Here is a 14,152-nt window from a genome sequence, read left to right as displayed (position 1 = left end):
ATGAAATGAGGAGAAGCATGCACGTATACAACGATGCCACCAAAGACATCTCTTCCCAAAGGGTATGGTCCGGGCAGCCGAGCCTTATGGAGCAAAGACCAGCTCCTGCGCCACCTGCTCGTTGCGCAGGCTCCGCTGGTGCCAGGTCCGGCTGGATCGTAGGCGAGGCCCTCGCCACAAGCCGCTGGAATTACTTACACTATCACCAGGGCTCATCTTCGGATGATGGTCTCCGCCAGCCACCCCGAGTGATACCTCGAGTCTCTCAGAAGCTAGGTCTTCACACACGCGAATGTCCTTTCGGTACGAGCCGATTACCATGCTGTATATCGCAAACACACGTTATGATACACAGAAGAGTAAGAATACTCTCTATATGTTTCCGCTAGATCTGTCAACGTGTTTGGTGGCAATACCTGGTTATCTTTGGAGGTAGTCAGGCGTCAAGGCTACTGATATCTTCTCCTAAACAACCAGATGTGGTGAAAGATCTCGTCGTGATAACTGCAATGAAGCGGAGCACAATTACATGCATCAGTACGTGCTGTAGCAAGGATGAGTGTGACTGCATAGGGTGCAGTCCAGTAGATCCAGCTTCTTTCACCCTCCATGATGAACACAGTTCTTGCTGAAACACCGATTCGAGCTGATGCCTGCCTTATGCCGTACGGGAGTAAGGCGCCCGTGAAACAAGGGTTAGGCTATCTAATGCCAGGTGGCCCAACTAGTTTCGCAGTGAGTAAGCTCAATTCTGATCATTGAGTTCCAGCCAATGGAATCAACATAGCTGCCAGCCACTCGTCCCTCACGGCAACCCCACGAAGGACAGACAGGGTAATGTTGAAACTGCTTGTCCCCTTACTGGACTCTTGATTCCCATTGCAGAACCTATTAATAGACAGTAGACAAGCCTTTGGCTTGGCTAATGGTGGGTGGGGCGTTTTCTCTCCTGGCCGCGCTTGCCAGTATGTGTGTATACTTGTGCACATGGCCTATGTGAGTCAAATCATGCATGCACATGAGGATGTCGCATGAGCTCCAAGAAGATTCAAACATAGATGCTGTAAGTGTACTTTATTGCTATCCTGAAATGTCCTTGATAAGCATGGCTTATCAAACCAGTTCATGGTCCCCAGTGTTCAGACGCGAAATTGGAGGTACTGAATAGGAACAAGTCGAAGTATCCGTCCACGCCTGTAAATCTTGTTCTTCGACCCTGGAGTTTTTTCATGAAAGGCCTCCTGAATCAATACCTGAAGAGCCAGATCAGATCGCAGAACATTTGCGAGTCGGACAGTCGAAGAATGTGAGTAAAATCAAGGTTTGGAGAAATTCGAGGAATAATTTACAGCATTCTCTCAAAGTACCGGGACAACCTTAAATATTGAGGGACATACTTTGGCCTCGTTGGCCTAGCCTGGGAAAACTGCTGCGACGCGGAAGCGGTTGGACTTTGGGAGAATTGTTTGTTGATAGGCATCGAAATACCGGGTCGCCATGCTTGTTGCTCGTGCCTGACCAGGTCAAGCCGACCGGCATGACCACGTACCTTAATCAATCGAACCGTGGGCCGAAGATGCTCGTTTTATTGGGTGCAGGACCAGACCTGTCAGATTCCGGTGGTTGTGATTGGGCGGCGTGCTGCCGATCCAGATTCCGCGCCGACCCTGGCCCGGGCCCGTCATTCCCGCCGAGCTGTTTGGAATTCACGCACCTCTACGGCAGCATTGCAACGAGTCCAGCATCCGATGCTGCTGGTATTCAGCAATAATGCCCTCGATCGGCCCTGATCCATCCTGGCTTGAGCTTTTGTTATTTTTCTTAATCCCTGTTATACCCGCGTTTGCGCTCCCTGTTGACGTCTCTCGTTCTATGGTCGTTCGGGAGCTCACAACTAGTCCATTTTGTGAAGCCTTCAATTGTTAGACTGGTTCAATCTCTACTTCACTCTCTTTCGCTGGCGCTCCAGCCGTAAGCGAAAGCGTACGTTACCGCTCATATTTTGGTTGACTGTGTCAACGTAGCTTTGTTGATATCCTTCAAATTTACTATCCTTGACGCCTCCAAGCTCCAGGCTGAGCCATCGTACGGCCCTTCAATCGACGGCACGGACACCTTATTTATTCTGAAACCAGTGAATTGCGGCACCCCATGTCTGGCAACTAGTGGAGCAGCGTGATCATGGCACTTGTCCGGGACCCGGCGTTCTGGAAACGCTTCTCTGCCGCTATGCACCTCGACGAAGAAGCGAAGACGGAAACAGGACCAAAGAAACCTACCATCTGGACGTATGTCAGGGCCCCTCGTGTGACATTATAGTTCACCCGGCTAACTATCAATGAAAATCGGCAGAGATCATTGGATTGAGGCCCAACGCCAGAAAAGAAGGCGGACTTTCATCTGTGGCATCTTGATCTTTCTCATAGTAGCGATAATTGTTGCGGCCATTGTTGTCGTCATCTTGTGGCTGAAATCGAAGAACTGGCTCAAGCCTGAAACAGAAGCAGTGCCGATGTGAGACAAAAGTGTTGACTTCATTGGCCCATACAGATCAACAACGAATATCTTGTGGCTCACTGGTGTTTGAGTGCAACATTGGTCGCGATATCATCAATGGAAGGCGGAAGTACGAGTTCTTCAACGTTACTGAAGGTTCGATTCTCTCAAGGAAGGAAACTGTGCTGGGGCCATCTCATACCATCTCAGCTGAAAGTGAAAGGCGGAGATTTTGGAAATCGAGGTTGGGGAAGCGGAAATGTGGAAAGACAGGGAATTCTGTGAATACGACATCTGGGCTGGATATGGACGAGCAGGTCTCATCTGTAAAATTAGTCTCATCATACGGCGTTCAAGGTTGGCTTTCGGAGAAAAATACCCGGCATATGCTCGCGGACATTCCGGCATCTACTAGGCGTGGCTGAGTTTATAATGATCAAACATGATGGACTTCACGTTGACTCGAATCTCCTTGGAAGACGCTGGGTAGTCCTTGCTATGGTACCAAATAATGAAACGAGTGGACTCCCTGAGGCACAGAATATCTTAGCACATTGTTAAACCATCAACCTTCGGCAGTGTTGGGAGCCGACTGATCCGACTTGAACTTATTGAGCGAGACAAGCGGAGCGCTTACTAGACTAATGGCAAGTGTCGAGTAGCAGATGACTAGACGAGACTAGGAGATAAGAAGTTTGTGTAGGAGCAGTCTAGTCTTCGTTTATTACTTGAATAATACTAGGAAGCTTGTTATCCGCATGGACCTGCCGAATGCGGCAACACAAGCGCCGGCAGCCGCTTCTGTATCAGTCACGTGTTGTATCTGGCATTGTCATCCAGGAAGCTCTTGCATTGAATAACTATCCTCAGTGAATTGCGACAGGCCTAAGTTAACAGCGTGAGTAATGAACAGGTGCCAGGTGTATCTAGACATGACTGTCATAGCTTATCGTGATGCATTGGAAGCTCGAACAGCTCAGCGGACGCCGTACCGGAAGCGAACAAGTCAGCTTGGACAGAGAGCGCTTATCAGCGGGTCTAGCTTATCGGGCTTCTCCGCACGTGTGGTGCTTCCCCCGCAATAAAAGGAAGGCGCCCCCCTGCGTTGTGACGAATCTCTTTTGCTGCGCGAAACGTTGCTCTCCTCCTCTCTGTCTCTCTCTGTCCTCCCTCCCCCTGGGGCTTCTGCACAGACTCCTAAGGAGGTGACACACGATGCTTCCCCCCTTTGATTACTTTACGTACCGTCGCATCCGGTAGGTTACCCCGATGCCTCCACGCAGCAACCCAAGCAGTCCTACATAACGCCCATGCAACTCGGCCGACGGCTCACTGATCATTTACAGGGACCTCAAGAGAAGGGAGCGGGCGGCTCGATTTGCGTCGCTATCGCCAGACTACCATGCGCCCTTCTCGGCTATCGACAGAGCTATCATCAACAAGCCTATCCAGGATTTGGTGTATGAGGTCCAGAATGACTCCCTGGCACCTTTAGATGTCCTGCGCACATACGGCAAGGTTGCAGTCAAGGCTCACGAGAAGACAAATTGCGTGACTGAGCTTCTATTGCCTGAGGCAGAATCATGGGCCCAGTCCGAAGTAAACCTCAAGGGTCCCCTGGCGGGTGTGCCCATCTCTCTGAAAGACTCGGTGCAAATCAAGGGCTTCGATATTACTCTTGGCTATACCAAGTTTGCGTGTAAACCGTATAAGGAGGATGGACCAATGGCAAAGCTGTTAAAGGATGCTGGTACGTGGCCTAAACTACGGAACGTCGCAAAAAGTATACCTTCGCTAATGATGAACCCCCTCAGGTGCCGTCCCATATGCGAAAACGGCACTGCCCGTGACGCTTCTGTCGTTCGAATCAGCAAACGCTCTCTGGGGTCATTGCCTTAATCCACACGTCCCTGAATACTCCCCTGGAGGCTCGACGGGTGGTGAAGGTGCTCTGCTGGCTCTTGGTGGTCGTATCGGTATCGGGTCTGATGTCGCTGGCTCAGTTCGCGTTCCCGCGGCTTGGAGCGGCATCTACTCCCTCCGCTGTAGTACTGGCCGTTGGCCCAAGGTTGGAGTCAACACCAGCATGGCTGGCCAGGAAGGTGTTGCCAGTGTCTTCAGCCCGATGGCCCGTACTTTGAACGATCTCACCTATTTTACTAAAGCTATTGTCGGAATGAAGCCTTGGAACTATGACCATACCGTCCATCCTATCTCCTGGAGAGAAGACGAGGAACTCGAAGCGCAAAACAAAACGCTGAGGATCGGCCTCATGAGCAACGACGGTGAGTATCAAGAGTGGAGACGTAAAGGATGCTGCTGAGCGTTGCTGACCACATGCAGGTGTTGTTCCCCCAACGCCGGCCATTGAACGTGCAATTTCCACCACAGTAGCCGCCCTCACCGCCGCTGGGCACACTGTGTCTGAGATCACGCCCCCGGCTGCGGCTGACACTTTTACCGGTCTCTCCCTCGCCTCGCAGCTGCTCAACTCTGACGGGTGCGTCACTTTCAACTCGCATCTGCACAGCTTTGAGCCATCCGACCCTGGTGCGGATCAGCTGACACGAATTTGCAATCTGCCCCGTCCCCTGCGTTATCTCTACTATCTTTGGGTTCGGTACATCCGACGGGATGAGAAGTGGGCGACGCTGATCCGCGGATTTGCCCCCAAGTCTGCGGCGGAGCTTTGGAAGCTCACTGCCCAGCGGGAAGCTTTCCGGGCGACCTGGCACAGCTGGTGGGATGCCGAGACGCAGCAGTACGATTTCATTCTCTGCCCCGTCAATGCGACGCCGGCTCTGCCCCACAAAGCCATGCACGATGCTGTATCTTCATGCGGCTACACATTCCTCTGGAACCTGCTGGACTACACGGCCGGTGTCTTGCCCGTCTCGCACGTGGACGCGAAGAAGGATGCGCTGTCAGGACCGTACAAGAAGGTGCTGAAACAGCTGGGAGCCAGCAACGCGGTGGCCTACGGTGCCTGGAAACACTACGACGCGGCGAAGATGGCGGGATTGCCTACTGCGGTGCAGGTGGTGGGGCGCAGATGGCAGGAAGAGAAGGTGCTGGGATACATGGCGGCAGTTGAGGAGGCCTTGGAGCAGTACCGGGACCCGGTGACTGGGGAAGGAGGAAAATACCCATTGATTGAGCTTGACTAGGATTTATTCCCCGGAAGTGTTTCCCCAATTGGGGGATTGATGGACGAAGTATAATATTACGTCTGTTTTTTTCTAAGTAAAGTCTATAACTGAAGTACTATTATCCTCTGCATCGAGATCCGGGCCGAACCATGGACCAGGCCAGGTCACCGGGGAAGAAGCAAAGGATGGGGGGTCTGGAGAGAGCGGCGGCCGATTACATCTAGCCCATCGGTTACCCGATGAAGGAAAGGATAAGAGGATGAGATTTAGGTTATAAGTCGCCGAGTCATGGTCTGAGGTACGTCATGGGGGAGTGGTGACCCATTGTTCATGTGATGAGCAAGGCAGAGAGAGAGGGTAGGTTTAATCCTGGGACGCCACCCATCCCCAACCCAAATAAATCCCCCTAAATTCTCCAGGGGCGAAGGCACCATCGCCGCATTAACCTTAAAGTGGGATGGCGTTTGCAACAAGCTGAGCTAAGTTAAGTAAAGAACTTGGGGCCCGGCCCTTGTCTGTGACCGGCTCAGAGCATGAATATTCTGTACAGTTAAGTATGTTTATTTTGCTCTACATGAGAGAGGTACTGTACTACTTCAGTCTAGAATCTATAATTTGAATGTTTGTTTGTTTGTTTGTGTGCTTGCTTGCCTGCTGCTTTTGATCTGTCATGTCTCGAACGCTGATCTCGGAGCAAGTGATCATCAGTAAAATGGATCGGTCAATGCTGGGTCTAAGCTACTGTGCTCGGAAATAGTAGTACTGATAAGGGGAGAAACGAAAAAAAAAGAAAAAGAAAAAAGAACGAAAGAAAGGGAGTGAGTTATCTGAGGGAGTGACCTGTCAGGCCGAGCTTGCAGCGGATGGGTCCGATAATTGTGGGCAAAAAGAAAATAGGATATACTTTTGCGGTCAACCTTGGGAATTTCCCCGCATTGACCGGTGGTTGGTTGTTTGGCTGGCTAGCTGGTTTGGGGGGATCCATGGATTGTGCTTGTCAGAGAGAAAGAGAGAGAGGGTAGGGGATTTAAGGTGTCGGGGTGAGCGAGGGAGGGAGTTAAATGAGTTTATTAAGTGGTGAGTCTGGAAGGGGGAGAGATAGGGAGATGATGGCTGGTGGTGGTGTTTGGAGGGAAAAGAAAATGAGATCTGCTATTTATTGCAAAGGAATTTAATTGAAAAATAAAAGGAGAGAGATAAGCACTTCTTACGCTCACTGGAGGTGGTGTGGAGGAGGCGGAGGAGCAGAAGGAAGGACCACTGCAGAGGATGGATCGATCGGAGAGCAAGCATAACTAACTAGTAAACTAGAGCAATTAGTAGATAGTGCGAATGTTAGTCGCAGAACTAGACACGGATCTAAGTTCAGTCAAGATGGTTTAGTTTTCTGACAGGCACGAATTAATCGCTTGGACGTTTCCAATGGTTGGGGATTTTGCTTTTTTGGCTCTCTTCAGCGACGATCCGCGCCGCTTTTCCCTCGTCCTTTTTTCCTGCTCTGGCTTTTCGCGCTTCCTCTCTCTCTCTCTCTCTCTCTCTCTCTCTAATTTAATTCAACTTTCTCTCGCCCCCAGACCTCTCTCTCTCTTCTGCCTTTTATTCTCTCGGATCTTCTTCTTCCCATCCCCCCAATTTTATCCGCTCACCCAATCTCCCCCCATCCTTCCGTCATCCATTCTCGCCCCTTCTTCTTCTTCCTCTTTCTTGTCGTCCCTCCCCCTCCTCCTTTCCCCCCTCCCCGGAATATCGCTCAAGTACTCCCCTGCGTTCAATTCCTATTTAGCCTAAAGATTAGCGCCAAACGTCGGTCCGATGATTCTTCCATCGTCTCGCGTCTTGTCCGTCCCTCATTGATGCGGCCCAATCAGGCCTCTCCCGCCGTCGCCGCCGCCTCGACTACCGCTACGATCACTACTACCCCTGCTATCCTCACCACCATCCTCGTCCCCTGGTGCGCCTAAACAACCTCCCTCCTTCGCTTCAATCTCGTCCGTCTCGCCGGAACAGAATGCTACCCTGGGCGTCTACCGTGCTCAACCGTCCTCGTCGCATCCTGTGCTCTTGATCGGCAATGACCCTTAGCGGTGGAAGAAAGCGAAGCAGAAAAAGAAGAAGACAAAGCCCTCATGGCGTCTACTAAAGGTGTCGCTGCCGGCCGGAAGAAGGACGCCATTCACTTCGTCAATGCGCGCCCAGCATCGGAGACGGAGCGGATCAAAATCCAGCGGCTGGTCCGCGCCCATGTGGGCAAATGGATCTCCGACCAGACCAAAGATCGTTCGTCCGGCCCAGAATCGCCCGACAGCAATCAATCCCAGTCGTCCTCCTCGTCCCCAGATGCCACCAGTCAGTCTCCGCCACAGCGTGCAGTTCCGCCCGGTCCAGGCCTCCATTTGTTGACGCCTCCGAACGGCTCTCCGTCCCCCGCTGCTCTAACGCCTTCCGCCCTTCCCCTGACCTTCCCCTCACAACACACCCCTCCATCTCGCCGTACATCCACGGATCTTTCCACGCCTTCTCCAGAATATGGATATGCCGACTGTCCGCCCTCGGCGCAGGGGGTGGCAGGCGAGTCACAGTTCCAGTTTGATCCGGAAGAGTTCCAGCAACAGACTCTCGATGAAACACCCTATGATCAAAGCGAAACTACGAAGGGGACTACGACTTCTGATTCGTTCAGCGCACCGGCTCCCTCGTCGGCTACATCTATGGATTTTATTGAGAGCTTTGGTTGCGTCGCCGTCGATCCGTTTCATACGAACCCAATGGATCTGGCAAGAACGGAAATTGCGGCTACAGAAGAATACTGTTCGTGCTCATCTTTGTTCCTGCATTACATTCTTATTCCAGAGCGCTAACTTATGGTATCCCGTAGGTCTCTATGTCCTGTGGCCCGGCCTAACCCCCGTCTCTCCCGGTCAGGAGACGCGACCATCCAGCACCAGCTGGTTACCTCTCGCTTTGCAAGATCGCACCTTATTCACTGCCTTCGTGTTCGGTTCTCTATCTCACAAGCGCCTTCGGTGGCTCAATGGCTGGATTGCACGGGAATCCTTCCTGCCAGAGGAGCAGCGGATTTTGCAATGGTGTGAAATGGAAACCATCCAGAACGTCACGCGGGAAGTCAGTAATCCCAGTCGAGCGGTGTGCGATTCAGTAATTCTCGCTGTCATCTGCATGGCACATAATGTCGCCGAAGATCATGGACGGGGCATCCATCGGACGCCGCCATTCGATCCGCCGCTACCACGTCTGCAGTGGCTGGACGTCTATGGGGCCCTTCCGCCGAACCTGGTTCATATCAAAGGTCTGGTGCAGATGGTGCGGTTACGGGGAGGTATTGAGAACCTGACCCTCCCTGGGCTCGCTGCAACCCTGTCCTTGTATGTCTTATCTTCCCCCCCGGGAGTCTCACTTCTCATCACAACTAACAATACTTCTCTCCAATTTTAGCTCCGACATTGTAACCTGCAGCACCTTCCTCATGCCACCCGTATTCGCCTTCATTCCCCTCTTCCACGAGCGGCGAAACTTCACCCTGCAGAGAATGCTCGGCTTCACAACCGTCGATGTAGAGCGCCGATACGCTCCCCTTCGAGACATCGGCCTCACCGCCGAACTAGTAGAAGTCCTATACGCCATGCATATCTACATGAGACTCGTCGAAGAGCACATTCAAGCCCACCTTGTCAACCCCGACTACTCCCTCATTTCCGACCAACGCAACCTCACCCAATACACCCTCCTGTCCCTCCCCGCAGCCAGCCAACTCGACGGGTTTTCCGCCTACAAGCCACACGAAATCATCTACGAGGCCTGCCGACTCGCGGCCCTCATCTACGGCGTCGGCGTCGTCTTCCCCCTCCCCTACCAAAGCACTCCCCTCGGCCAACTCGCCAAACTCATCCAAAACGTCCTCCAAATCTCCGACCTCGCCTCCACCTGGAGCCACCCGCAAGCCCGCATCACCCTCTTCTGGGTCCTCGTCCTCGGCGGCATCGCCGCAGACGACCGGCCCGAACGAGCCTGGTTCGTCCACGTTCTCAGTCAAGCCGCCGCCAGCCACGGCATCAGATCCTGGGTCGACGCCCGCAAACTCCTCAGTCTGATGGTCTGGTCTGATCGTGCCTGTGACCGACCGGGTAGTGATCTCTGGGCGGAGGTGAAACTAGCCATGATTAGAATGGAGTGAATCATCCTATACTCTCTCTCTCTCTCTCTCTCTCTCTCTCTCTCTCCCACTTACACTCCATCATCCATGCCATTCTAGTTTCATCTTTCCCTTCTACATTTCATCAATTACCCCCTTCTTTTACAGGGTCTATGCCTGCTTTTTCCATTCTCTTATTCCTATATTTTAATCTTCTATTGTTATTATTATTATCACCATTATACCCCGCTCGGAAGGAAGTGTGCGGTAGATAAATATGAGTTACGAGGTTACGAAGCAGCAGCGGAAATCAGAAGCAGAAGCAGAAGAAGCAGTGTGATGAGGTAGGATAGGATGGGATGGGATGGGATGGGATGTGTTGCAGGGATAAACGGATACCTGTACCAGCTTGGTGGTGGTGGTGGTGGTTATTGTTTGTTTGTTTGCTTTTTTCCGTGTGTGCGTTGTGCGGGTTGTGTGTGTGTGTGTGTGTGCTTTATATCCAGAGTGCAGTCAGTCAGTCAGTATATTAGATCGTTGTTTGGTGTAACTACGAGTATATATACGGGTGTTTGGAAGGAAGGAAAGAGAAATTGAGGAAGGATGGGAATATAAGTATGATACTAGTTAATGAAGTAACATTATCATTTTATTTTATTTTATTCTTTTCTTTTCGTGAATGGTCGTGTCGTGGCATGTCGATCTGGAGTGGGGTGGGGTGGATTGAACAATACTGAATATAAATTTGGGAAAGGAAGAGATAGAGAGAGACAGAGACTGCTGGTTTATGCTCCTAGGCCAATATATCATCCCAACCCTTTTCAAACAATGATAATCCAATCAGCTGCTGTAACTATCTATGTGTCTTATCTACAGGGGAAGGAATGTATAGGCATGAAGTAGAACCCGCCGGGGTATATGAACCCAATCGAGCGATAAGCCTTTCTTATCCAGCAAGGCAAGTTAAGAAGACGGGCCTCCAACTGCAAAGGAAGGTCGGCGGCCCCGGATACTATTACCTAGCAGCGGTGTCGTCTCATCCGCATACCAGTCCCGAGCATTCACCCGGTCATCGTGGCCTGCCACCAGTCCACTCTCAGCGTTGGCTCCATTTGCGGCTTCTTCTTGGGCTAACTTCGCGGCGGCTAGCTTCTTTGTCTGCCATGAGACGTATGCGACCAAAGCTAAGCCAACGGGGAAGGTTATTCCTGTGAGTATCGCGTTGACGGGAATGGGATTGCGGTCGAAGACGCGGAAGACAAGTGTGTCGAGGCCTGTCTGAGCGAAGTTTCCTAATCCCGCAAGACAGATGATGAGGCCGTATACCTTGCCGAAGGTTTGGAAGCCGAAGACCTTGGAAGAGTAGTCAGAGACGGACGTATAGTAGAACGGCCGGTATATGACGAAGAGAATGATATTGGCGTAACCGGCGAGGATGCTGGGGATGCAGCCGAGGAGGCCAATGACCGTGGCTGTGATAACGAGGATACCAAGCACAACTGGGGTCCTAGCATTGTCGAGGATGGCGCCAGTAAAGGGGACGGAGATCAGGCCGCCGAGAGGGAGTAAAACGTCGAAAGTAGAATTCAACGCTTTGGCACGCTCGGACGAGTCTAGAAGATAGGTGTATTGTTGACGAATGGTGGCGACGAAGTAGTTGATTCGAAGCATTTGGAGGACGGTGAAGAGTGTGATGAGCACGAACCACGGGGTGCGAATTTGCTGCAAGGCTGAGCGGCCATGAAGGGCACCCCAGACGCCGCCAGCAGTGTGAGAGATGGTCGCAGTCTGCTCTACTTCTAGTTGTGACTGATGGTCCTGCTCGGGCGCAGGGGCATGTAGCAAGTCCTCAATTTGATTGATAACAGTCTGCCGCTGAAGACGGCGGTCGTTGCGCTGCCGTTCCCCTTCGTTACGGTCATCAATAGCTTCGTCCACCCGGTCAGTTGCCTCCGCTACGATTTGGTCTTCCGCCTGCTGGACAAGCTCTCCTGCCGTCTTGTAGGAGGTTGTGGGCATGACTGTTAGCTGAGCAGTGAGGATGAAAATTGGTACAATGAGATAGATAATGAAGAATCTCGATGTAGTGAAGGCCCCATCAGTCTTCTCGTTTACTAGCCGAAACACGAGAAAAAGTGCGCTGGAAGCGTCGAAAGCACCCGTGAGGGTGGACAGGATCAGACCAGAGTGGGTCGGGAAGGTGTTCGACAGTTGATATGATGGGACGAAGATGAAGGGGCCCCCGAGGGATAGAAAGAGGTATCCTGGTAAATAAGCATCAAAGGATAGTTTGGGGGCGAGTCCGAGTAGAAGACTGCCCACGGTCAAACAGATACTGCCGATGATGCCACACACGCGGGGGCCATGGGTGTCTAGTATGGCACCTACGGGCAAGGCTGACACATTTGTTGCAACGGCGGCTACCGTAAACATTAAGTTTAGCCTGGAAGTAGTCTGTTAGCTTCTGTGTGCCGATACAGATCGGTATGTGAGACGACGCACCGGATGTCCTGTCGATAGCATACATCTGAGCCGCTATCGAGCTCGTCCTTTGAGCACAGGTTGCGATAGACTCCTTCTTTAACGAAGATAGGCTTGATTGCCGCGAATCCAAAGACTACTCCTGCAGAGAGCAAGCAATATACAACTGCGATACATACCTGCACTTTGGAGGGTCAGAGTGTGCATTGTCTCACTCGTGAGATGGGCAACTTACAGATTCGTTTCAAGCGGCTAACCTCGAAGGCTCCCGTAGTTTCTAGACCCGCAGGTTGCTGTGGCCTCGGTGTGTCATCCTCTTCTGGTTGCTCCAAAGGTTCGGCTTCATCAGCCCGAAGGCGTCTGGGTGATGCACCTCGGTAGGGTCTATCGGGCTCATCCACGAAGGTCTCGTTCCAACCGGGTCCAGCATAAGGATTAAAGTTCAGGCGATCTCGGAAGGGGGGACGACTACTAATGTTTGATTGAAAGGATGATGACAATGAAGGCTCCGGGAGGTCATGATATCTATCTTCATCGTCCGAGTCCTCTGGCCTCGGCTGACGGCGGAATGCAGCAGGGTTCTGTTCCCAAGACTCCAGGAAGGAGATGCGATTGAGAGACATTTCTCTACTGTGCGCAATGAGAGGTTAGGCATGGCTAGAGACAGAAATTTTGCTTTTTTTCGGATGGGTTACCTCGGACAATTCCCCTACCCCGTGACTCTGGTACGCTGGGCGACCAGATATATATAGTGTGATATGTATATAGTAGCAGATATGCGTGGTATTCGCGAGGGACAAGCTATGACGATGTCTGGTTGGCTGTGGAGTCCGACCCGTTTTCGGCCCGTCGATCAAAAGAAGGAGGGGCGGAGAAGCTTCAAGAGCCGAAAGGATACGTGGAATGGGGTAGTAGATAGGGCAGATAAAGCGTGGAACGAGGATCCCTTGCTGCAGTGGAGGATCAATTGCATCTGGGCGCACAGAAAGAGTCAACGTCGGACGGTGACTGAATGCATCGCCGATCCGGGATTTCTGTGCTGCGCCGCCCAAAGAAGAAGCGGCGATGTGCTGCCAGCAATCACCTGACTGCTGCTTTCCCCGCGCCTGCTGTTTTCGGTCACGCCTCCATTCCTTCCTTTTTCTCTCGTTTGTTTGTCTCTACTTCTCGTCCCCAATTTTGAGGGGGGGATGGAAAACTTTGTTGCCCTTTGGCTTCTTGTTCCCCTGCTCATCTTATCTTCTCTGATCATCGTTGTCTCCAGTTTTCCCTTACTGCGGAATTACTACTCCTTCCTACTTTTGACTTTCCCCCGACCGATTTGTGTCCGAATATATAATGGTCTGGAAAGCTTATCAGATGTCAATTGGCTCACGTAGCTTTATGATCTACAAGCCCCCCAAGCCTTTAGACCCTCCGCAGTCTCCCTGAAGGCTGCAGCTGCGCCAAAGGTTGTATGACTACCCCATGTCATTGGTCTGAACCTCCTCCTTCGGATCTAAGTAGCGGCATATTCGTGTGCTGGGTGCTCACGGGGATCCCAGAAACCATCACACTACGGGGTTCTCTTAGCACCGCTGGATCGGTGGTGCCACCAGAGAGAGGTTCTTCATCAGGAGACTAGTGCATCTAGATCTTTCAGTCATCATACAGTACAATGGGCAATTGCATTGCTTCCTGCGCAGACAGGCCACTGGCTCGATTGGTTGACAAGTCGTTGACAAGTCACGGAACGCCTCTCAACTCGACTGATGCGCTGTCGTTTGCTTTTCCCGCCCTAGTAACTCTGTCCTGAAAATATTCCGGCCCTTCTGATTGGCAGTGGCTACCATACCACACTAGATACAAGCGGAGAAACAGTGTTCACGGACCATCC

General features: G+C 51.9%; 4 protein-coding genes across 4 annotated transcripts; 3 read left to right on the top strand and 1 right to left on the bottom strand.

The window, feature by feature from the left end:
- Positions 1–5: 5 nt before the first annotated feature.
- Positions 6–1,771, top strand: BO83DRAFT_421465 (uncharacterized protein; the record flags this gene model as incomplete). Its single annotated transcript, XM_025534994.1, has 6 exons — positions 6–359; positions 390–537; positions 623–735; positions 886–996; positions 1,260–1,306; positions 1,417–1,771. 6 exons carry the CDS (start codon positions 6–8, stop codon positions 1,769–1,771), a joined length of 1,128 nt encoding a protein of 375 aa, XP_025382565.1.
- Positions 1,772–2,181: 410 nt separating this feature from the next.
- On the top strand, positions 2,182–5,663 carry BO83DRAFT_432232 (acetamidase; the record flags this gene model as incomplete). The annotated part of the gene is made up of 5 exons (XM_025535610.1): positions 2,182–2,288; positions 2,353–2,514; positions 3,843–4,246; positions 4,311–4,781; positions 4,840–5,663. The coding sequence occupies 5 exons, from the start codon at positions 2,182–2,184 to the stop codon at positions 5,661–5,663; spliced, it is 1,968 nt and encodes a 655-aa protein (XP_025382564.1).
- Positions 5,664–7,602: 1,939 nt separating this feature from the next.
- Positions 7,603–9,993, top strand: BO83DRAFT_184039 (uncharacterized protein). The gene is made up of 3 exons (XM_025526496.1): positions 7,603–8,453; positions 8,521–9,028; positions 9,099–9,993. The coding sequence occupies exons 1-3, from the start codon at positions 7,772–7,774 to the stop codon at positions 9,835–9,837; spliced, it is 1,929 nt and encodes a 642-aa protein (XP_025382563.1). The 5' UTR covers positions 7,603–7,771; the 3' UTR covers positions 9,838–9,993.
- A 735-nt stretch (positions 9,994–10,728) lies between these two features.
- Positions 10,729–13,117, bottom strand: BO83DRAFT_183771 (putative MFS transporter Fmp42). Its single transcript, XM_025526495.1, has 4 exons — positions 12,972–13,117; positions 12,512–12,903; positions 12,298–12,460; positions 10,729–12,238 (listed from the first exon to the last, which is right to left on the bottom strand). Exons 2-4 carry the CDS (start codon positions 12,897–12,899, stop codon positions 10,759–10,761), a joined length of 2,031 nt encoding a protein of 676 aa, XP_025382562.1. The 5' UTR covers positions 12,900–12,903; positions 12,972–13,117; the 3' UTR covers positions 10,729–10,758.
- Between the last annotated feature and the right edge of the window lie 1,035 nt (positions 13,118–14,152).

Source organism: Aspergillus eucalypticola (genome assembly GCF_003184535.1).
Source record: "Aspergillus eucalypticola CBS 122712 chromosome Unknown BO83scaffold_42, whole genome shotgun sequence".
NCBI lineage: Eukaryota > Fungi > Ascomycota > Eurotiomycetes > Eurotiales > Aspergillaceae > Aspergillus > Aspergillus eucalypticola.
This window is presented reverse-complemented; position numbering and strand designations above follow the sequence as displayed.

Bases quoted from the DNA above. Each gene is read 5' to 3' on its own strand.
- BO83DRAFT_184039 (XM_025526496.1), top strand. From the start codon at position 7,772: ATGGCGTCTACTAAAGGTGTCGCTGCCGGCCGGAAGAAGGACGCCATT. The intron at 8,454-8,520 runs GTTCGTGCTCAT...GGTATCCCGTAG, and splicing joins TGCGGCTACAGAAGAATACT to GTCTCTATGTCCTGTGGCCC. The intron at 9,029-9,098 runs GTATGTCTTATC...CTCCAATTTTAG, and splicing joins CTCGCTGCAACCCTGTCCTT to CTCCGACATTGTAACCTGCA.
- BO83DRAFT_183771 (XM_025526495.1), bottom strand. From the start codon at position 12,899: ATGTCTCTCAATCGCATCTCCTTCCTGGAGTCTTGGGAACAGAACCCT. The intron at 12,461-12,511 runs GTAAGTTGCCCA...GACCCTCCAAAG, and splicing joins TAGCCGCTTGAAACGAATCT to TGCAGGTATGTATCGCAGTT. The intron at 12,239-12,297 runs GTGCGTCGTCTC...GACTACTTCCAG, and splicing joins TGCTATCGACAGGACATCCG to GCTAAACTTAATGTTTACGG.